Here is a 20,580-nt window from a genome sequence, read left to right on the forward strand (position 1 = left end):
CGCCCAACGTCAAAACCGGAAGCACCTAGAGCGAGCCTGGGAGGAACGACACCAAGGTACGATTAATTAGGAGAATAGAGTAGCCACTGAATAAATACGGGAATTATTTAAATAATGATCAAACGGGAATCAAGAACGGCAGTAACAAGGCGGGAAATGAAGAAAAACAATTTTGTTTTTTTAAGAAAAAAGAAAAAAAAGAAAAAAGAAAAGAAAGAAAAAAGAAAAGAAAGAAAAAAGAAAAGAAAGAAAAAAGAAAAGAAAGAAAAAAGAAAGAAAAGAAGAAGTAGAAAAAGAAGAACATAAGAAAAGTAGCAAATAAGGCAAAAAACCTAGAATGCACGGAACATAGGAATGGTCATAGTATAACCCAATGTTAGGGACGAGTTCCCCAGGGCCAGTTCTTTTGTAGAACCACTCTTAAGTATTGTCTATATGTAGAGCAACTAGCTAGGAATTGATGGTTCTTTCTCTAACAATTCGCCCCTGTTTCTTCATTCCGGCGAATCTCAGTGTTTCTCCAGCTGTTAGCCTCTAAGTTCAGTTGTTAGTTAGTTGTTCTTAATAGCGTGGGTGACTGGGCGAACGAGGATTTGTACTACCTCGCGAGCCTGTTTTTAGTTAATGCCTGTAAAATGAATTTGGCGGGATTTAGCTTTTTGCCCTACTGCCTGCCCGACTTATCAATAATCATGATCAATACTCACCTCAGTTGCGCCCTCGAGTAACCGTATTAATTCTCTTCTTTTTGTTCTTTCTTCAAACATGGTGCTTGCCATGATTACGGAGGGGGATTCTGGTGTCTGGGCAACCGTGGGCGAGGATGGTTAAAGCTTTCCGAGAGCTTTCAAATGACGTTAATTTCAGGGATTTTGATTTAAATAATCTAATTCATTGCTCTCATTGCGCTTTGTGACCCATTGAAGATATCTTGTGTCATTTATTTTATTCATTCATTTGTAATCGTGACGTAATTAGTTTGAACTCTAGACAAACTATTCTAGAACGTTTCATAACCGTAAACTGCAGCCCAGTTACGTACCCTCAACCTACGGAACGGCCACAGCTCGGTCCGGACTCCTAGCTCGTGCTCCGCGCTCGGGTGGCTCATGCCGCAGCTGCCGCACCATGAGCTGGACGGTGAGGATGGTCAGTAGACCCAAAAGTGCAGCGATCCAGAAGGGCAAGCCCCTGAACGGATCGCGGAGATCGAGAGAGACAACGAGGATGTTGGCCCACATTTGTGACGAGACGATGCGAGCAGCTGTCTCGAGCAGGCTGATGACGGCGTAGAGCTCGGCGACGTGGCCGCTGGAGCTCAGGCCGGTGAGGAAGGACTTGAAGGTGTCGTAGGTGCCGGCCGACAGGGCCTGGATGGTGACACCCATGAGGAAATAGGGGCGGCTGGGCGCGAGGCCCATGGCCAGGTTTCCGATGATACGAAGCACGAGGCTCCAGCGGATGATGACGATCTCCATGCGGCGGGCGCTGCCGAGGCGGGTGATAAGGTACGTGGACAGCGCGGGTAATCCGGCCAGCACCAACATGCACACGAGTGTTGCGTACGCGTTGACGTAGGTCGCGGCCGAGAAGGTCCAGTCAAAGCGCTCGACCGTCCACTGCGTCTGGATGAGCTGCACATCGAGCCCTAGGATCTTGATGCCGCAGGCAATCAAGCTGATGCGAAATACGGTCCGGCCCAGATACTCGTTGTATGTGGTCACAAACACATGCTTAATGTGTTGGACAAGGGACATGCCCGGCCTGGTTGATCCGTCCGCGGCCATGTTTACGCTTTCCATCCCATCGTGATGGGCGCGTTGGCTGTCGCTGCTGTTATTGTTATTGTTACAGTTGCCCATGTCATTGATGTAATCATCATCGTCAATATCGGGCTGGCTCGATACTAGCGGTTCGTCGGCCTCGGTGGGCAGTTTCGGCCGACGGGCGGCTATAAACAGGATGATAGGGATGTTGAGAGAATAGGCCAGTACTGTGACCGGACCGACCGCCCACGGGGCGCTTCTGAGTAGAATGCCGCAGATGGTCATGGCGAATGCTCGCGATAGCAGCAGCATCGCTCCTATGGTGTAGAAGACAGCCGAACTGAACGCAACGCCAAGTCAGGTAGTTAGGTACGGCAGAGGTTCAAGCCCAGCAACAGTCCACCGAGGGGGGGCCGGGAGAAAGTAAAAACAAAAAGAAATGAAGCGGAGGTTAACGCACCGAGTTTCCGGGGTGACTGCCTGCGCCAGGAGCGAGTAGAGGAGGATGTAAGCCATAGAGATGCCTCCCCCAACGCACTCGACCAGGCGCGAGAGCACGACCAAGCCGACTGGGACCGAAGGGCCCGTGAAGTGGCCTTGAAAGGCGGTTAGCCATGATTGATGAGGGCGACGAGAGGTAGGTTATCAATGAGAAGAGCCAAAAGAAAAAAAAAAAAAAAACAGAAAAAAAAAGCAAAAGAGAAAAGGAAAGAAAGGAAAGAGAAAAAGGGTCTTACATATCAAAAAGAAATACGCCATGGAAGCGGTCGATGTCACAAACCCGACGCAGAGAAACATGTGCTTGTTAACGCTCTCGGCCAGCCGTGCGTAGGGCAAAGTGAGGATAAGGGCTACGGTACGGAGTAAGCGGTAAGTTGTAAGCAGGGGCATTGATTGGTTTCAATGTATGTACATGTACATGAATAGGGCCTTTCTCACCTTGTACGGCCGAGACGTTGTCAAACCAGCCATTCAGCCTGGCGAGGTTTGCCTGCACCTCGGTCGTTCTGCAGTCGTGCAGGTGCTCCAAGCCGTCCGAGGCAGGGGCTGCTGCTAGGCGGGCATAAAAGTCGCGGCACACAGCGTCCTCGAGTATGGGAACGCGCGCTGCCTCGAACATGGTCATGCCCACGGTGACGAGCACCATGAGCCCTGCGACGTGGCCTGCATTGAGAATCTATTCGTGTTCCATCTTAGCATCTCAGCATCTCAACGGCCGTCGATACTCGATGGTAGGGCTGGGGCTTGGCAGCGCCGGGGTTGGGACTGGGGAGGACCGAGGACCGGAAGCGCAAGGGGGGATAAGAGGGGGAGAAGAAGAGGAGGTGGCGTGTGAGTCTCAGAGGGCATCATACCTGAGATAATGCCTTCCGCATACTAGCAACCTAGCCAGAATATGGCGGAGGAAGGGGGAGAAAAGACGCGACAGCCACTGGCAGGCACAGCACCGGGAAGCAGGAATGAGGTGTAAGAAGAAAGAGAGAATGCGGTGGCACGGCCTGGCGCCCTTTGAAATCACTGCACAGTAACCCGTCACGGACTCGCGGGCAGTGTGGGTGGTGTCGGTTAGGTATCTCGGGCGAATGTTCAATGAACCCCGATGTCTGAGAACGGGAGAGCTGCGTGTATGTATACGAATACAATAATACAACTCGACTTGAGCCGCCCCGCACACCGTTTCTCTTCACTGCTCGGTCTCCCCCATCCCCCAAGAATTCCATTCCGCCCGCTCCCCCCGTTCCCCCGGTCTCTCCATTTCGCTGGACCTCACGCGGGCCGTCTGCCCTATGCAACAATGCGGCGTCGAGGAAGGATTTGGCTGCAGACACCCCTGCCCCTCTTTCTGAGACCTGCTGTCTCGAAGGAGTGGCGTGCAGCAGACTGTGGTATTAGCCCAGCAGGGATGCCGAACGGTAATGCATGGAGGCGTGGGGGCAGTACCGTGTAACGTTAATTACCCGGCTCGCTTGCGTTTGAACTGCGCCCAAACACCGGCCAACGGCCGCCTCTTGTTGGAGTGTTTAGAGGCTCTCGGCCGGCTGCTGATGTTTGTTTGATGGTGGTTTCTTCCTCGGCCTGTTTCGTACTATTAACAACATCACATTCGCCAACCGGCCCAAACATTCTCCTAACAACCCCCCCAAGGCCACCACAGTGCGCCGAGTTTGGGACAGTTCGAAGAGCAAGAGTCCTGGTCGCATCCATCCACCGCTACCATGTCCACCAACTCGGCAGTACCCACGGCCTACGAGCCCAAGAACATGAAATTCCGCCACCTGGGCAAAACGGGGTTGCAGGTCTCGGTCTTCTCGCTCGGCAGTTGGGTCACCTACGGCAACACCCAGAAGGGGAACATTGTAAAGGAGATTCTGCAGACCGCCTGGAACCATGGCATTGTATGTTTCCCTCGATTTCAGACCATTGGCAGATAGTCAGCTTACAGAGCTACATAGCAAACCTTTGATACGGCTGAGGCCTACGCTGACGGCGCGGCGGAGGTCGAGATGGGCGCCGCCTTGAAGGAGCTCGCCTGGCCGCGCGACGAGTACGTCCTAACCACCAAGATCTTCTTCGGCACCGGCCGTAAGGAGCCTAATACACGCGGCCTGGGTCGTAAGCATATCGTCGAGGGCCTCAAGGCCTCCCTTGCCCGGCTCCAGACCCCATATGTTGATATCGTCTTCGCACACCGGCACGACCCGGCCACACCCATGCTCGAGATTGTCGAGGCCTTTACCCAGACCGTCCGTAACCTCAACCTAGCCTACTACTGGGGCACGTCCGAGTGGAGTGCCGCCCAAATCACCGAGGCTATTGAGCTCGCCGAGAAGCATAACCTCATCGCCCCCGTTGCCGAGCAGCCGCAGTATAACGCCTTCCACCGCGAGCGTGTCGAGGTTGAGTACACCCCGCTGTTCAAGCAGTACGGCTACGGTACTACCACCTGGTCACCCCTCGCGTTCGGCCTACTAACAGGCAAGTATAACGACGGGATCCCTGAGGACTCGCGGTACGCGACCAACAAGCACTTCTTTCAGTATACCATTAAAGAGCACGAGAGCGAGGTTGGGCAGGCTAAGATCGAAAAGGTCAGGAAGCTGACCAAGATTGCGGAGCGGCTGGATGCCAAGGTCGTTCATCTTGCGCTGGCGTGGGCGGCCAAGAACCCGAACGTTAGTACGGTGATTCTGGGCGCGAGTAAGAGTGAGCAGGTCGTGGATAATCTCAAAGCACTTGAGCTGCTGGACAAGTTGACGCCTGAGATTGTGGAGGAAATTGAGGCGGTGTTAGATAACAGGCCCGAGGGGGTAGCCACGTAAGGTTAAGGAATGCGAGCTCTTGGAAGGCACCAGGGGAGGACTTGCTTCCTAGGGCGACTGACGTGCGAAGTGACGCGAGCAATCTTGAAGTCTGTTTATGGTCCTTTCTAGCCACCCATCTCAAGGTGCAGACGTGTCAAACAATGCTTTTGTTAAGCGGCAAGCAGCTTGTCAACCCTGGACTCCAACGACTCCTCAAAGTCGCGCACGCCATTCGCCAGACGGGTCAGCTTCCCCTTCTTCATGAGATACAGATCCCGCTTCATCTCGGCCTTGGTCTGTTCCTCCTCATCCTCCTCTTCTTCCTCCTCATCGCTCCCGAGCAACTCCGCGTCTCCCTCGATCACCGACTTGACAAAAAACCGGTCGTGAGACACAAGCAGAAGCGCGCCATTAAAGGCCCTCAGAGACCGGCTGAGCGCCTGTACCGTGTAAAAGTCGAGATGGGTCGTGACTTCGTCGAGGACGAGAAGATGTGGATGGTTCCAAACGATGCGAGCCAAGGCAAGACGCACCTCGAAGACGTTAGCTTAGTCTAAAGAAAGCGTGATTTTGCAAACATACCAATTGACCGCCTGAAAGTTTAGCAATCGGGACATGTGAGGCAGTATTACCCGCCAAGTGAAACGAAGCAAGGAAGCCGCGCATGTCCGCCTCGTCCATCTCATCGCCAGCCTCGGCAGCCAGGGTGCTCAGCGCTGTCATCGACGGATCAGCCATCCCAGCAGCCCTCAGCTCCTCGACCGCAAGTTGTGAGTAATAGCCGAGTTTGAGTCGGGGATGGCGGGCGACGGTTCCCCTAGTAGGAGACGTAACCTCGGTGACGAGCTTGATCAACGTGGACTTGCCACTGCCGTTGAGGCCAACGATGCCGACACGCGATCCCATATGAATGCTGAGACTTACGTCCTGTATGATGGATGCCTCTTTGGGGCCGTATGAGAACCAGACGTGGTCCAACGATACCAAGGCCCCGGGGAATCGGAGGTCGGGCGCGACAGGGATGGTGATGCTCACCGCAGCCTCTTCGGGAGGGATGTCTATCGCGGCGCGCTTCGAACTGTGAAATCCCGCCATATCTCTTGATAGCTTGAACCTCCCGCCCTTGGCATTGGTTTGCATTCCCATGCGGTCCTCCAGCTTTTTCTGGCGAGAAACGGCCTGGCGCAGCTTGTTTTCATCCCCATGCTTCTTTCCGGCCCGGATGTTGTTGGCGATGGTCTTCTCCATGTGAGCAGTCTGCTTCTCCTGGGCCTCCTTCAGACGGGTTAAGTTCTGCCTCCGCGACTTCAGGTCTTCCTCGTACGCGGTTAGATTTCCCTCAAAGTAGACCAAGGATTCATCTTTTATCATGATGATCTCCTCACACACGTGGTCAATAAAGTCGCGATCGTGCGAAACGACGACGACGGTCTTGTTAGCTTCCGTCCGGAGATCGACGAGATATTTCTGGAGCCAGATGATCCCTAAAAGGTCGAGGAAATTGGTGGGCTCATCGAGGATCATGATGTCTGCGTCTTGGAGAAGGGTACTGGCAAGCATGCAGCGCATCTGCCAGCCCCCAGAGAGCTCGTTGAAGGGCTGTTGCATCATCTGTTCGGTGAAGCCAAGCGCCGAAAGGATCTTTCGTGGCCGCGCTTCTTGATCGCCGAGTCGCCGCTGCAGACAGATGTCAATCCTGTTAGCTCTCAAAAGAAGGTTGGCAACCGGGGGTGTCACGGTGAAAAGTAGGTGCCACATACCTCGTCTAGATCGGCTTGAAGCTCAGCTGTTAGCCGCGAAGCTTCGGCGAGTTCGTCTTGACATTCTTTGGCATCGAGCGGTTCCTCAATGTTGTCCACTCTGCGCTTGATTAACACTCAAGGTCCCGACTGTCTTCTTGTGGCTTGCTGTGGCCTAACCTGTTGTGGGCTTCTTCCACCTTTTTCTCCATGGTGATCAAGTCTTTGCGTGCCTGGGAGCCCCTGGCTCCGCTCCGCAGCGCCGCATTCTTCTGCGCTTCCGTAAGTTCTCTGGCAAGTCGTGTATAAAGTAACCGGCGGTATGCGCGGAGCCGTCCCAACTCGTCGCCGTCCCCGGGATCGATCTGGGTAAGGACTGTTACGGGCTTGGTTAGCCATGAGCTAAGAAGCTTCTGGACGAGCCACGGGCCAGTGCCGAGCGGTCAGACTCAGACTCAGCAACGGGGAGTAGGTATTACTGTTCAATTCCTCCGAGAGTTTGTTTTTTTCTTCGTCCCCCTCGAGTATGTATTGCAAAACCGGCTTCTTCTCGCGGGGCTCGATGGCCGCTGACGTGTCGCTGTCACTACCGCTACCAGTAGCGGTTTGCTGCAGCAGCACGATCTTGGTGGCAAGTGACAATCCCGGTATCATCTTCCCCGCCAATGCCCTCAGGAGGGTAGATTTTCCCGACCCATTGCGGCCGAGAAGACCGTAGTGGACGCCGGCCTTGAGTCGCAGGTTCGTGTCGACCAGGATATCCTTGGTCTTGGCAGCCCCGCTGCCAGCTTTGGACTTCACAGTCTTCACTGTCTTGCCCGCTTTGCTGGCCACCGGGCTGGTGCGAATGGAGAGGGTCAATTGTTCGATGGAAACCTTGGAGCAAGTCGCAGACGTGTTAGTCACGGGCCCTTGCTGACAGCGCCCATTTATTGTTGTTGTTGTGGTGGTGCTTGGTGGTGGAGCAGATTGTGGACGGGACCTACATCTGACGACCTCTTGTCTTCGGCAATATGGAAACGCGTTTGCTGGCGCGTGGCAATGATCTCAGGCGCCCCCGGCGCATTTTCAGCATCCGAGTGAACCATGACGAGCGAGGCTGTATTGATGGTGTTGCCTAGGCAGAGATGAGGTTTTGAGTTTTCCTCCAGAGATTGTAAACAGAACGATATGGACGTTGGGCAAAGAGAAATAAAAAAATAAAAAGAGGTTGTCTCAAGGATGGAAATACAGTGGGCGTGGGTTAGGAAGGTTACCAGCGAGCCTGCAGGCTGCAGGCCCTTGTCACACCCGCTGACAGCCCCAACGGGCGGGCACATGCCTCGCTGCCCAAGCATCCATGCCAGGCCCTTTCGCCTACCTCTAGGCGAGACCTGGGGCCGGCCCCCCTGGGTACTACCCGCAGCTGTACTTAACCAGCGCCTTCCCCGCTGGTTGGGCCTTCTGTGGCGGGGTGTTTTGTGTCCGTGCCCATTCGTTTTACTTTACACCACGTTTCAAGCCAGATACGACCTGAGGCGAAACGGGAATATGTTGGCCGCACGCTCATACTCCAAAGTGCAAGAACGAGACTCTCTGGAGCTTTCTGACGAAACCCGCGCCCCGCAACCATCCCAAGGCGATTCGCCGTCGAAAAGGCAGTCCCGAGCTTTGCAGTGTCTCTTAGGGTTCTCACTCCTCGCCAACATCGCTCTGACACTGCTGTATCTTTCGCCATGGGCCGCCAAGCAAGCCGTATCGGGTGCCGCCGAGGATGAGTGCCGCCATCTTCGAAGTTTTGAAGGCACGCAATAACCGCCCACGCCTTTACAATCCCCAATCTTCGAGTGATTGAGGGTGGTTTTCGTTTTCTACAATTGTTTTTTTTTCTTTAATTCAATCCCCCTTTTCCCTTTCTTTTATTTACTTATTCTATCTCGGGAGGGTAGCGTCGTTTGCTAACTGCTCCCTTACAGACGTCTATGAGGATGTTCCATCCGTCGTCCAGTGTTCCACGGTGCGCTTCGACACGGGTCCCGGGCCAGGTGGCAGCCCTGACTTCAAGACTTTCTGGGGACGGCACTGGTTCGAAGGCTCAGAGGACGACATCAATCTTCTTTGGCGGCAGCTCTCGAGTGGTAAGCACTTGTCGATGCGTCTCGAATCACTCGCCTCTTAGGCTCAAGGCTGCGTCCATTCTCGCATGATCATAGTCGCACCAGCTCCTGACCCTGTTCTACATGCAGTCCAACTCCTAAGTATCACTGCCCAGGAGGCTTCAAGGTTGCCGGCCCACACAGCCCGCGATGCGGACACCCCAGGGAAATATGCTGTCACACCTCAGGTCTTCCACGACATGCATTGCTTGGTAAGAGCGTCTCTTTCGCGCTTCATCCTTCTCCTTTTGTCGGTGCAAGTAACTTAACAGCTGGAGGTCAGAACTATGTTCGCAATCATGCACTGGGGATTCCTCAGATGCACGACGGCGAGACCTCCGAGGAGCGTCGCGTTCACGTTGGTAAGGTCGCCCGTCACCGTATCTCCCGAGCCTGTTCCTCTTTCTTTTCCGAATCGACACACCGAACTAAATGCCTTCGCCTCAATAGAGCACTGTCTAGGAATCCTCCGCCAAAGCCTCCTGTGCGAGGGAAACCTGCAGCCGATCGTCTACACCACGCTGAATGGGGAGCCCCAGGCCAACCCGGGGGCCACGCCTCGACATTGTCGCAACTGGGGTGATTTGTGGGAATGGGCACGGCAGAGAAACATCACCTCGGGCTCGGTCTTGCCAGAGGTATAGCCGCATGTGGACATGTATGTACATCAGTAGGGGAGCCATGTATGTACATCAGTTGGGAGACAGACCGACAGCGCCAGAACGCCATGATATCACAAGCCACTCCTGTATTCCACAAGCAATAGGCGTGAGTGGCCCTGAATCGACACTCTGCGACGACACTTTTCCTCAAGACGCCTCAAAACAAGCTCCTGACACTCGCAAACGCAATCACGGTATAAATGGCAGTAGCAGAGCAGGGTATGTGTGCAGAAGCTTGTGGTTCTATGCTATGCTAGATGCGAGATCATAAAGCCCAACCTTCCATCATCTCTCCTCCCAGTGCCTTCCTGGTGTTTCTTAAGCCTCCTCGTAGCTGGCAGCGGGCACAGACGTATTAGCAACTAGATATGCCTTCACTGCCCTAAGGCGGTCTCGTGGAGAAGGTGTACATACCCGAAGGGGGGGAAGGGCTGGCCCTTCACGACAACGTTGGCAGCGGCAACTTGGGCATCGTCGACAGGAGCGGGAGCGGCGTTGACAGCGAGCACAAAGGCGGCAACGCTGAGGAAGATGCTGGAGAACTGCATGTTGGCTGAGGGCGTCAAGACTTGACTAAGCTTGTAAGGTTTTACAGAAGAGGCTTTGTTGAGTTGCGAGTCGGTTGATGTTGGAAGATTGGTCGATTCTGTTCGCCTCAGGGACCCCTTCTTTATATGCTCTTCAGATCCTATTGCACCACCGCCCTCCCGCCGGCCTCACCCGGCCTTCTCCGCTTTCACCCTTTTCGTCTTGTCACTTTTAGGGCCGCTAACGGCGGCGAGATAGCCGCTTGGACATTTGAGATGGTGACGCGATAGGCTGCCGAAAGGGGGCATCCCGCGTCTCTTGCATCGTTGCAACTACATGCTGATGAGAAGGATCGCATGGTAATATCGGCATTGCAGCCCCCCACATACCGCACGACATGTTGTATTGGTTGTATTGGTTGATCCCAAAATCCCGATGCAGCCAACTGGGTCACGCTCTGATGGTATTGGTACGTAAAACCTCCCGTACAATCCCTCCCCCGCTCGGTATTCTCCCACCAGAAGACATAGGGTCATCGGGATACCCTCATCCTCCCTCGTCTTCTCGAACCCATCCTTCTTCCCCTCTCCTTCTTCTCGACGAATCTCTCACTCCCTCGCTCTTCGCACCCAGACCCCTTACCCCTCCTCTTCCCGCTCCTCGTTCCCCAATTTTCTCTCCTCCAGCTCATTACTCAACCTTACCCCCAAGCAGGAAAACATACCAACTAGCGCTCCTCAAAACCTCATTCCCCCTCCCCCGTGGGCAATATTACGACCGCATCCCTCTAACCCGGACGGCCGATTCGCCTGCACTCATTACCAGGCCGTTTTATTCTTTACTTCTAAAAGAAGAAAAGAGGAAGACCGAAGACGATGGCAACCAAAGACGGAAGCACCTACTCGCCCGTGGGCCGTCTGTCCTCCGAGTCGGGCACCGGCTTCTTGACTGGCTCTCACCGTGAGCGGTCCCCGAGGCAGCGTACCTGGGCCGGCCCTCGCGTGACCCTTCTCCTCAGCGCAGCCCTACTCGTCAGCAACGGCATCTGGGCTGGCATATTTGGTGGCTACAACATAGCATCAAAGCACGAGCACATGTCGGCGTCACCAGAGATGGACATGCTCAACCACGCGGACCATGACCGCCTGTCGACGGCCTTCCACTGGAACACGCCCTTCAGTGATGATAACAAAACCGTCTCGAACCCACTCTGGTCCGGGCTCTTTCCCCGTAAGGATTCCTTAGCCGCTTCCCAACCCTCTTTCCCCTTCCCACGTCTTTCTAATATGCCGTGAAACCATCCATTGCCTTTTAATTTGCATGTACGCAGCATTTTATTTACTTACTCCTGAAAAATAGGAGGTGCGGGACTCGTCACCGTCGAGAAGGACTGGGCTACGGCACAACACCTGCCACAGAGCCTCGCCAACCCCGGAGACGACAACTCGTCCGTCTATTTCGTTGCTGGATTCCATCAGCTTCACTGCGTGGTAAGCGTCTCTCTCTTTCTCCTCCTCTCTCTCTCCCTTTTCCTTTCCCAACCTCTTTTCTCACATTATAAACCCCATCCTTGCACCCTACCTACCCCTTATGAGAGTAAAGCAAATCAAGCACACACATGCAAACACCGCGAATCCGAGACCCAGTCCTGAAACTAAACAACACCCCCTCCCCCCAAAAAACAGACCGTCGTCCGCGCCGCACTCTATCACTTCAAAGAGGGCAAAGAGCAAACCGTTCCCTGGAAGCACGTCACACACTGCCTCGACAGCCTCCGCCAGCTCGTGCAGTGCAAGGCCGACGCCGCGCTGCTGTACACCGAGGACACCAACGTGTTTGGCGACGGCCAGATCCACCAGTGCAACGACTGGACTGCGCTGACGATTTGGGCCTCGGATCATGCTTTTGAGCAGCAACTCCCGCCATCGCCATGAGGATCGGGTCTTTTGGGACTTTTTTTAGGACATGTTGGAATTCATGTTGTTGTTTTATTTGTTCGCTGTGTGGCGTGGAAGGGTATTTGGAGGTGGCGGTTGACAAGTGGATCATGGAGCCTGTTGTATTACACCTGCCCAAACCAGTAATCGTGAGGTCTGGTTAAGGTTGACTCTAGCACAAAAAAAGTTAGTTACGTGGCGACTGCGGATCAGGTGGAGCGTCTGATGAGGTTAAAGTTGTCGCGTGTGGATATCGTGGAGTTCGTGCCGCACCCAGCGGTTGGAGACGGCGGGTCGGGTGGGGCGGCCGATGATGCTAAAGTTACATAGGTAATGGCATGCCAAGACGCGTGGTGCCTCACGAACAGATATCATACGTACTACGCTGGCGTACTTGTTGTTTCTTTTATGTTGACCTGTTTCCGTCCATCCCACCTCCAAGTTGAAGAGCTTGAGTTCCACGAGCCAACCGTAGCTGGGGACGGGTAGGTAAGTACCTAATTTATAACTTCATCGACAAGTTCTCTTATTCTCCCACTTTTTTCTCAGGGCCTGGCTCTACCCGTCCCTTAATCCAGATATTCATACCAATTTTCTTCCCCGACGTCACAGGCAAGCCAGCATGCAAAGTCCGCGGGTCGCCGGTGCCGTTCGGGTGCAGGTTGAGCCAAAACAGGCCGCTTCCCAGCCGCGGCAGCACGGCCAGCCCCGTCCCCTTCTGGGTGGATGTGTAACGCCCCGCGTCCGCGTCCGTCTCCTGAATCCCCGCGGGCGGCGACGGCAGATGGGGAAAGTATGTCGAGCCGGCCTCGCAGTCGGCCTCGAGATAGACGAAAAAGCTGGCCAGGCGGTTGTAATGCTTTCCCGTCTTGCCGTCGGGAAGGGGGTCGTTGAACCAATCGTAGTGCATGCCGAAGAGGTCGCCGTCGTGGTAGCGGACTAGCTGGAAGGCTTCGACGCCGACGTGGTCTAAAAAGCCCAGCGCGAAGTAAGCGCGATCGCGGATGATGGCGACAATGGGGTCTTTGGCTGGCAGCACGCTTGAGTCGGAGGTACGGTACGAAGGGGCCGGCCAGTCGGCGTCTGGGTCGCTGGTGTAGACTTTGGATGGCTCAAACTTGGGCGTCCTGCGCGAAGAAAAAAAAGATAATGTGGGTTGATCTGTTAGCAAAACGGCTTAACGGCAACGTGAAGAACGTCAGGTGCGATCAGCTGCGGGGGTTGCGTTAACTCGTACCCCAGCTCTATGAGATATTTTGCCTCTCTAGGATGGATGAATCCATCGAGGTATACCATCAAAGGGTCCGTAGACAGCACCTGCACCGAGTACCGATGGTTTGTCGATAACGCCTTCAAGGCATGTTGCTCATCCCAGAGCCACCTCGCGGGGCTAAGGAAATTCCATTCTGGAAGCAATGGCCCCGTCACGTCGAGCAGTGGAATACAGAGACCAAGAACAAACACGGCGACATAACGTCCCAGCGAAGCATATCTTCTTGCCATGTTAGGGTACACGGCCCTAGGGAAACGAGAGAGAGAGTGTGTGTGTGTGCGTGTGCGTTGTGTAGGCAATGAATGACTCTCCCCAACTTCTCCGTAAGTTCTTGTCCCGCCGCGGTTCAGAGCAAATCGGCAAATTGGGCGCCTACGGTGTATTGGGCAGGGCTCGCAGGCAAACAGACGGGAGTACAGGGGTCTGTTGGTATTCGGTGGTACGAGGTAAGTTACGAATACGTGTCTCGCATCCTTACGTTAATTACATGTCTCGCATCCTTCAATCTTGAAATACAAGCCTCGCATTTCGTAAATTACATAACTCCATGCCTCGCACTCGCAATTATGCAGCTGGCATGCTGCGGCACGCTCATTTTGGCACACTCAATCTGCGTCCGCTTCTCCCAATCCCTCCTGTTCCCTGCCCGGCTCCTTCGCCCGGGCTTCCCCGAACGGCGCGAAGCGCCTCACCCTACCATCCGCGATCCTTCGCTGCAGCTCTTCCCCGACGAAGGCCCGTGTCTCAAAGAAGCGTTTGGCTTCGGCCCAGGGATCTGCAGCGCCACCCCGCTCTTGATCCTGCAGTGCGACCAACGCCTGGTCTCGAGATTGTGTCATGAAATCCAAACGGTTCGGATACTGCTCGTCGTCCATCCAGTAGTCCGAGAACCGGCCGTACAGGGTGAATTTAGCCTTCCAGCTCTCGAACGAGGGGTAAGGGTAGTGCAGCAGCACAGGGTACGGGCCCTGCCCTGCCATGGCTGCCTGTGCATTATCGGGGAGGGTGATGGCGTCGCCTTGGAAGTTGATAAACCGATGCGCACCATCGGGCTCCACCCCGGTCGAGAGCCGCACCGCACTCTTGCCATTTCCGTACGCCATGAAGGGCTCCGCTTCAGGACCGTTGGCCTGAAACCAGACGCAGTCGGCAAACGCGTTAGAGGTGCTGTGTCTCAGTGGCACGGCCTCGTCGTTGGTGAATGTGACGTGTCCGATGCGGGGATCGGTTGCCCAAGAGGTGTGCCCATTCTCGAAGAGGATTTCATCCTGGTCGATGTGCAGCAGCCACTCGACCCCGCCATGATCCGGTTCCAATAGATACGAGATAGCGTGCTTTAGGTTGCTAGATTGCCGGACCAGAAGTCGGGAGGGACGCGACATGGTTGGCGCATCCTGGGCGCCGTCGAAGAGTAACACCGACCGGCCTTTGCAGAGCGGCTCGAATAAGCCGCGCCGGGCCGGGTCATCGAGATAGAGGATGATCACGGCACAGCGCAGCAGGTGGTAGTCGAGCCAGATGTCGAGGTTCTGCGCGGGGTTCAAGACCGTGGTTGCTATCGCAATAGACATGGCCGCGGAGACGTATCGGCGGGGTAGCGGGAACGGATCTGGACATGTACAGGTCGGAGAGGGGGATTGCACGAGTAAAGGAGCAGACGGGAAAAGAGTGACTTGATATTTGGCCCCCCAAGTGCACATGCAGACCCCCATTCGTTTCCAACCGTACCTTCCCACATCAGTAATGGAAACCCCCATCCGCGATAACATCCCACTCTCCATCAGTCTAGTACATGACGCTCGGAAACAAATAAATGCGAGGTGGGTAGCATCAGGCCGTTTGCCTAATATCCCAAGCCGCTTTCGAAAGAGCAGACAGCTCTTCGCGGTCCACTGCCGCGTCACACATGCCCTTGAAGATGCCGTCTTTGCGCTGAAGCAACTGCCACGAGTGGTCGCACTCCTTCACGCGCCCCGCATCTAGGCCAATGATGCGATCGTAGTCAATGACGGTGCGGAGACGATGCGCAATAGTGATGACAGTGGCCTCCATGGTCCGGATGCATGCCTGAATCTTGAGATCCGACTCGTGGTCGATCGACGCTGTCGCTTCATCCAGGACGACCACCTTAGAGCCTTTCAACACAGCACGTGCAATGCACACGAGTTGCCGCTGCCCCTGGGATATGTTCGAGCCCTTCTCGGCAAGAGTGAAGGATAGATCCGTGAACTTTCCTTCGTCTTCCCGGGAATCGAGCAAGCCAACTCGCGCCAAGGCATCGACGACCTCTTTGTCAGTGTGCTCGTTGTACGGGTCGAGATTTAGACGCAGCGTCCCAGCAAAGAGTGTCGGGTCTTGCGGCACGTAGGCAAGCCGGCTCCGCAACGCGTGCAAATCGATCGTTTTGGTGTTCAACCCGTCGATCAGAATCTGCCCGCTCTCGATTTCGAGGCCGCGCAGCAAAGTCAGTGCCAGGCTGGATTTTCCAGCTCCAGTGCGGCCGACGATACCCACCCTCTCCAGGGGCTGGACTTGGAAGGACAGGTCCCGAAGTACGGGGTCCAAGTGAGCTGCGTAGCGTGCGGACACTGCCCGGTATTCCACCAAGCCCGACGGAGGCCATTCTTGGCTTGGTTCCTTGGCGGATTTCGCCTCTTGCGCCTCGGCACTTTCGTCCAAGCAGCCACGAACGCGCTGGAGACTGGATGGCATGGCATTAGCTTGTTGGACCGCTGCTTTGAAGACAGAGCACATGAAAGACGACTTACGCGGTCATGTTCTGGGTAGTCACCATGTAATATCGGATCAACCACAGTACCTGTTCTGAGAAAGCAATGGCATATGACATGCTCAGCCCAATCGTGCCGGCATCCCCGTTACTTCTGACGGAAAAGGAGCCAGCAAACAGGGAAACGAAGGCGCTTGTAAGACTGAGCCGGAGAACCAACCACCTCTCTGTGGCCCCCAGGAAGAATGAAGGCTGGTTCAGCTTCCCAAGCAGAGTTGAACTGTTAGTCAGATATTCCTTCTCTGCCCCGTAGGCGCGGATGGTGACGATTCCGGAGAGCGTCTCGCCAAAATGTTGGAGGACCGGAGCTTGGCGTGTCGACTCGAGAGCTTTGAGGCCACTCGACGAGGAGATGTAGACCTTGGCGATGAAGTAATAGACAAGAGAGATAAGAATTGCCGGCAAAAAGAATTGCGGAGTAATGACGACGATGAGAATCGTGGTAGCTACAAGTGACCCCACGAAATGTAGGGTGGCGATGGCGAGCACGGCCAGATCTTGATCAACAGTTCTCATATCTCCAGAGAACAACCCGATCAAGAGACCAAATGATTTATCGTCGAAAAACTTAAGAGTCGCACTCAGAACGGACTTGAGAAGACTGTCGTGGATGCGTACCGAAGCCGTCAAAGAGCCGACGGACAAGATGTACAATCTCATGAAGCCTATCACAAAATAGACAGCAAGGAGAAGGGCGTAGATCGCAAAGTAGTGCTCCAAGCTCCATGGCGATGCAGGGTCGGGCTTCTCGACCGTCTCGTCTCCGGAGCGGCGTTGCGCTTCTACCGTCGCGTTGGAGAGTCGCTGGACCCACCAGTTCACGGTGATGGATCCAACTTGTTGCGCCGCGAAGAAGACGACCAGGGAGATCCAGTATTTCCATCCGCCCATGGAAGCGAGGTATTTGATGATGGTTTGTCTTGTGTTCGGTCCAGCAGGCTCGGCGGCAGGTGAGTCGGACTTTTTCTCTTCCTCCCCCTCCTTTTCGTCAGCGGGCTTCTGATCCACTTCACCGTCGCCAGCCACCTCATCATGAGTGACATGGTTGCCCGGCCCGTTTGCAAGCTCCGGGAGTTGGCCTTGAGCTACCAAATCCTGTTGAGAACCCGTAGCAACCACGGTGCCATTGTCGATGCGGACGATATAATCGGCGCCAGGCGCTGTAAGCGCCACATTGTGTGTTGCCAGAATGCAGGTACGTCCCTGCATCAAGCGTCCTGAAATGCACCTCTGGAAGATCCATGAAGCAGTGTGAGCGTCAACAGCACTCAAGCAGTCATCCAGAAGCAGATGGCGCGCATTGGAATAAACAGCGCGTGCGAGGGACACACGTTGTTTCTGCCCACCAGAGAGAGAAACTCCCCCATCTCCAACGGAGGTGAGATCACCCCGAGGCAATATTTTCAGGTCGGGCTCGAGGGCGCAGGCTTGTAGGACAGCCTTGTACCGCTCTTCATCGAGGGGTCGGCCGAAGAGGATGTTGTTGCGCACCGTGTTGTTAGTTAGCCAAGCCTCTTGAGCACAGAATGCGACACCCTCAACCAAGCCTGTCTTCTCATCCTGAGGCAGAGCTTCGCGAGAAACCGCGGCAGGCATCCTCACATTTCCAGAGAGAAGCGGCATCTCTCCCAATAGCGCATACAGGAGCGAAGACTTGCCGCTGCCGGTAGGTCCAATGACGATATTGAGCTTTCCAACCTTGAACTTGAAGTCGAGGTTTTTGAGCGAGAAAGATTTGGGACTCTCTGTTGTCTTGCGGTTCGTTGATGAGAGATCTGTCGCCTCGCTCTTTCCTGGCCAAGAAAGCGTCGCGTGCTCGAAGCCAATTCCCACTTGGCGACCGGTGGGAGAACCAAGGATTTGATATTTCTCCGTTTCCTCCTCACCCAAGAAGCTCTGCACCCGCCCGACAGCGACGAGGGAGCCCTGGACACGTCCAATGATGCTGATCAAGTCGTCGATCGGCGACTTCAAGAGGTTGAAGAGAGATAGGGAGGTGAAGGTAAGAGAAGGAGTTAACGACTTCCCCCCGATGATTGAGTAGCAGAAAAAGGAAGAAAAGGTGATCAGCAGAGGCAAGCCGTACCAAATCGTCGCAGAGGTCGACCAGAGCATATAGCGGGCACGAAGCACCTTGAGTTCGGCGGCGCGTTGGTCGCCAATCTTCCGCTGGAAAAACGAGTCCCAAGCAATGAGTTTGATCACTCGAATACTGCGGATCAACTCGGTAGTGCTCTGGATTCTGACGTCCGATGCAGCCATGACTTGCATCTGGATGGCGCCCAAACTTTGGGCGATGCGGGAATTTACAGGCACCATCAGCGCCATCAACGCAATGCCTGCAAACGAGCTGAGCCCCAGAGTCCAATAGAGCAACGTGACCGCCATGACGATTTGTATGGGGACTGAGGCCCAGACCTGGTGCATGTTGGCCCCCAGATCAGCAAGTTGGTTGATATCGCCGGTGAAGAGGTTCATGATGGTGCCGATATCAGCCGTTTGTCCTCCAGTCCCGCCGTTCGAAGACCCAACGGCCACCGGCCGCCTCAATGCTTTCTGATACACCTCGCCAATCAGGATTGTCTTCAGCCGGAGCCCAATCTTCTGGCCAAGCCAAATGGTTCGAGCCTCGGCAGCGGATGCTAAAACACTGGTGGCAAATACGAGCAGCACGTAACCCTGAGCTTCCTGAATAGAGGACTCGGTTGGGCCCTCGACAAATTGGAGGATGGACCTCAAAAGCAAAGTGGGCATGAATGTCAGGATTGCCCAAGCGACCGCCACGACCGCCTGAACAACCAGCTGCGGCCCAAAATGTCGTAGAAGGGTATGAACAAGAGAAGCACTGGGTTTTAGAAGGGCGATGTCAGCGCAATCTATTTTATGCGTCGTAGCAATGGTAAATATACGACTCACCTCCCCGGCTTGGTCCGAATTACACGCTTGTCGGCATCGCTAAGCAGAATCGGCTCCGGAACGTCCTGAGACTGGAGGCTCCCGGTGCGCCAGGCCTTGAAGAGCATGTCATCTAGCCAGGCGAACGCCCAAAGACCAAAAATGCTGGACTGGGACTCGCCCGTCGCGTCCAGCTGAAGGCGGACATCCTTCTGGGGTGGGCGCGGCGAGAGCAAGGCGGTGACGAACAGAGCAGCTGATACTTTGGTCGCGGTCGAGCCAACACCAGAGGTTGCGGTGGCCACAAGCAAGGAAATAGCATAGAGTGCAGCCGAATGATAGCGAGCAGCCCGTCCGGCGTGCTCGAGGCCGGAGAGCGGCAGTAGAGTCAAAATATACAATCCGCCCAGGTACGACCCGAAAGCGATGCCGGCCCAGGAACTAGCGGACGCACTTGCAGCGAGGCCATCCCGACTTAGCGACAAGGTCGTCGCTAGTAGCAGACCTTCGAGGGCAGCCAAGAAGAAACCGCGGACAGATTTCGCGGGTGTTTGGGCGGCCCGTTGCTGGGCGGAGGATGTTTTTCGTAATTGCCACGCAAGCAGGACGCCAGACGCTGAGAGACTGATAAGAGGGAGGTGGAACTGAGAATAGCTGTCGCAAGAAATGGAAACTGGTCAACTGCCGCCGTAGCCATGATGTGGGGAAAGGTTTAGAAGATGGTTTGTTTACTTACCGCTCGACGAAGTCTGTCACAACCGGGGCGGCCGCTACGTCCCATTCTCCAGCCATGGTGGCGACAGCAGGCGCTGAGCGGGGTTCCTAGTCTCCTCTAACCCACTAGCCTGGCGATGGACTAATAACGTTACAACCGATGCTGGAGGCCCGAAGTCTGACGGCGATGGAGTCGAGTAATTGAGATTGTGGAGAATTGAACGGGCTCAGGAAAGCAGTGACGAACCCAAACCTGTTGTGGAAGAGCGCCTGGCGGAATTTTCCAGGGCAGCTTAATTGACAATTTTTGTGTCCCCCACTTTTAAACAGAGGTGTGTTGGGCAGGTGCCAACAATAAACATCCATGGATGCGCCGTGCTTCGCTTCTGAATTGGCGGCCCGGAAAACTGCAGGCGCCGCGCTTTGCCGCCCCCTGGGTGAACCTGAGGCTGATTTCCCGGGGGTGGCCCCTCGCTGTGCAGCACGGGTGCATCAATGAAAGCACGCTGCGACGAGCACTCGACCCCAGAAGAGGCGGTGCACACATCGTTATTCCTCCTCTGTTTATTCTGTTAACTAGGTACCTAACTTACCTGTCAAGCCGACACCTCAAATGCTCATAGGTGTAAGCTGAGGCACAGATTGGATCGGGGGCTTGTTGCACCCATCCACCAGTTACAGCAAGGGTATCACGGCCTTACCTCTCCCCTGTCTCGGGGCCTCGAGGGACGAGAGGGAGCTCAGCCTCGTCTTTCGTCTGGGATAATGCAGTCAAGGCAGTCGGTACGGAGTGCATACCATGTCGATGTGCTCACCTCGAACAACCAACAGCCGCTTCGGC

The 20,580-nt window shown here is 55.0% G+C and overlaps 7 protein-coding genes across 7 annotated transcripts; 2 read left to right on the top strand and 5 right to left on the bottom strand.

Moving 5' to 3' along the window:
• Positions 1-1,049: 1,049 nt before the first annotated feature.
• On the bottom strand, positions 1,050-2,913 carry C8A04DRAFT_24515 (major facilitator superfamily domain-containing protein; the record flags this gene model as incomplete). The annotated part of the gene is made up of 4 exons (XM_062779190.1): positions 1,050-2,106; positions 2,227-2,362; positions 2,504-2,617; positions 2,706-2,913. 4 exons carry the CDS (start codon positions 2,911-2,913, stop codon positions 1,050-1,052), a joined length of 1,515 nt encoding a protein of 504 aa, XP_062640645.1.
• A 1,069-nt stretch (positions 2,914-3,982) lies between these two features.
• C8A04DRAFT_34019 (NADP-dependent oxidoreductase domain-containing protein) lies at positions 3,983-5,086 on the top strand (the record flags this gene model as incomplete). The annotated part of the gene is made up of 2 exons (XM_062782683.1): positions 3,983-4,162; positions 4,220-5,086. 2 exons carry the CDS (start codon positions 3,983-3,985, stop codon positions 5,084-5,086), a joined length of 1,047 nt encoding a protein of 348 aa, XP_062640646.1.
• Positions 5,087-5,238: 152 nt separating this feature from the next.
• On the bottom strand, positions 5,239-7,895 carry C8A04DRAFT_24517 (putative ABC ATPase; the record flags this gene model as incomplete). Its single annotated transcript, XM_062779191.1, has 6 exons — positions 5,239-5,601; positions 5,651-6,745; positions 6,829-6,928; positions 6,988-7,183; positions 7,287-7,683; positions 7,794-7,895. The coding sequence occupies 6 exons, from the start codon at positions 7,893-7,895 to the stop codon at positions 5,239-5,241; spliced, it is 2,253 nt and encodes a 750-aa protein (XP_062640647.1).
• Positions 7,896-11,007: 3,112 nt separating this feature from the next.
• On the top strand, positions 11,008-12,066 carry C8A04DRAFT_24519 (uncharacterized protein; the record flags this gene model as incomplete). The annotated part of the gene is made up of 3 exons (XM_062779192.1): positions 11,008-11,362; positions 11,492-11,622; positions 11,818-12,066. The coding sequence occupies 3 exons, from the start codon at positions 11,008-11,010 to the stop codon at positions 12,064-12,066; spliced, it is 735 nt and encodes a 244-aa protein (XP_062640648.1).
• Positions 12,067-12,595: 529 nt separating this feature from the next.
• C8A04DRAFT_24520 (uncharacterized protein) lies at positions 12,596-13,572 on the bottom strand (the record flags this gene model as incomplete). Its single annotated transcript, XM_062779193.1, has 2 exons — positions 12,596-13,196; positions 13,307-13,572. 2 exons carry the CDS (start codon positions 13,570-13,572, stop codon positions 12,596-12,598), a joined length of 867 nt encoding a protein of 288 aa, XP_062640649.1.
• Positions 13,573-13,947: 375 nt separating this feature from the next.
• Positions 13,948-14,913, bottom strand: C8A04DRAFT_24521 (uncharacterized protein; the record flags this gene model as incomplete). The annotated part of the gene is made up of 1 exon (XM_062779194.1): positions 13,948-14,913. The coding sequence occupies one exon, from the start codon at positions 14,911-14,913 to the stop codon at positions 13,948-13,950; it is 966 nt and encodes a 321-aa protein (XP_062640650.1).
• Positions 14,914-15,172: 259 nt separating this feature from the next.
• C8A04DRAFT_24522 (putative ATP-dependent bile acid permease) lies at positions 15,173-19,817 on the bottom strand (the record flags this gene model as incomplete). Its single annotated transcript, XM_062779195.1, has 4 exons — positions 15,173-16,043; positions 16,111-18,975; positions 19,047-19,679; positions 19,762-19,817. The coding sequence occupies 4 exons, from the start codon at positions 19,815-19,817 to the stop codon at positions 15,173-15,175; spliced, it is 4,425 nt and encodes a 1,474-aa protein (XP_062640651.1).
• Positions 19,818-20,580: the final 763 nt, after the last annotated feature.

Source organism: Dichotomopilus funicola, assembly GCF_033296635.1.
Source record: "Dichotomopilus funicola strain CBS 141.50 unplaced genomic scaffold C8A04scaffold_3, whole genome shotgun sequence".
Taxonomy (NCBI): domain Eukaryota; kingdom Fungi; phylum Ascomycota; class Sordariomycetes; order Sordariales; family Chaetomiaceae; genus Dichotomopilus; species Dichotomopilus funicola.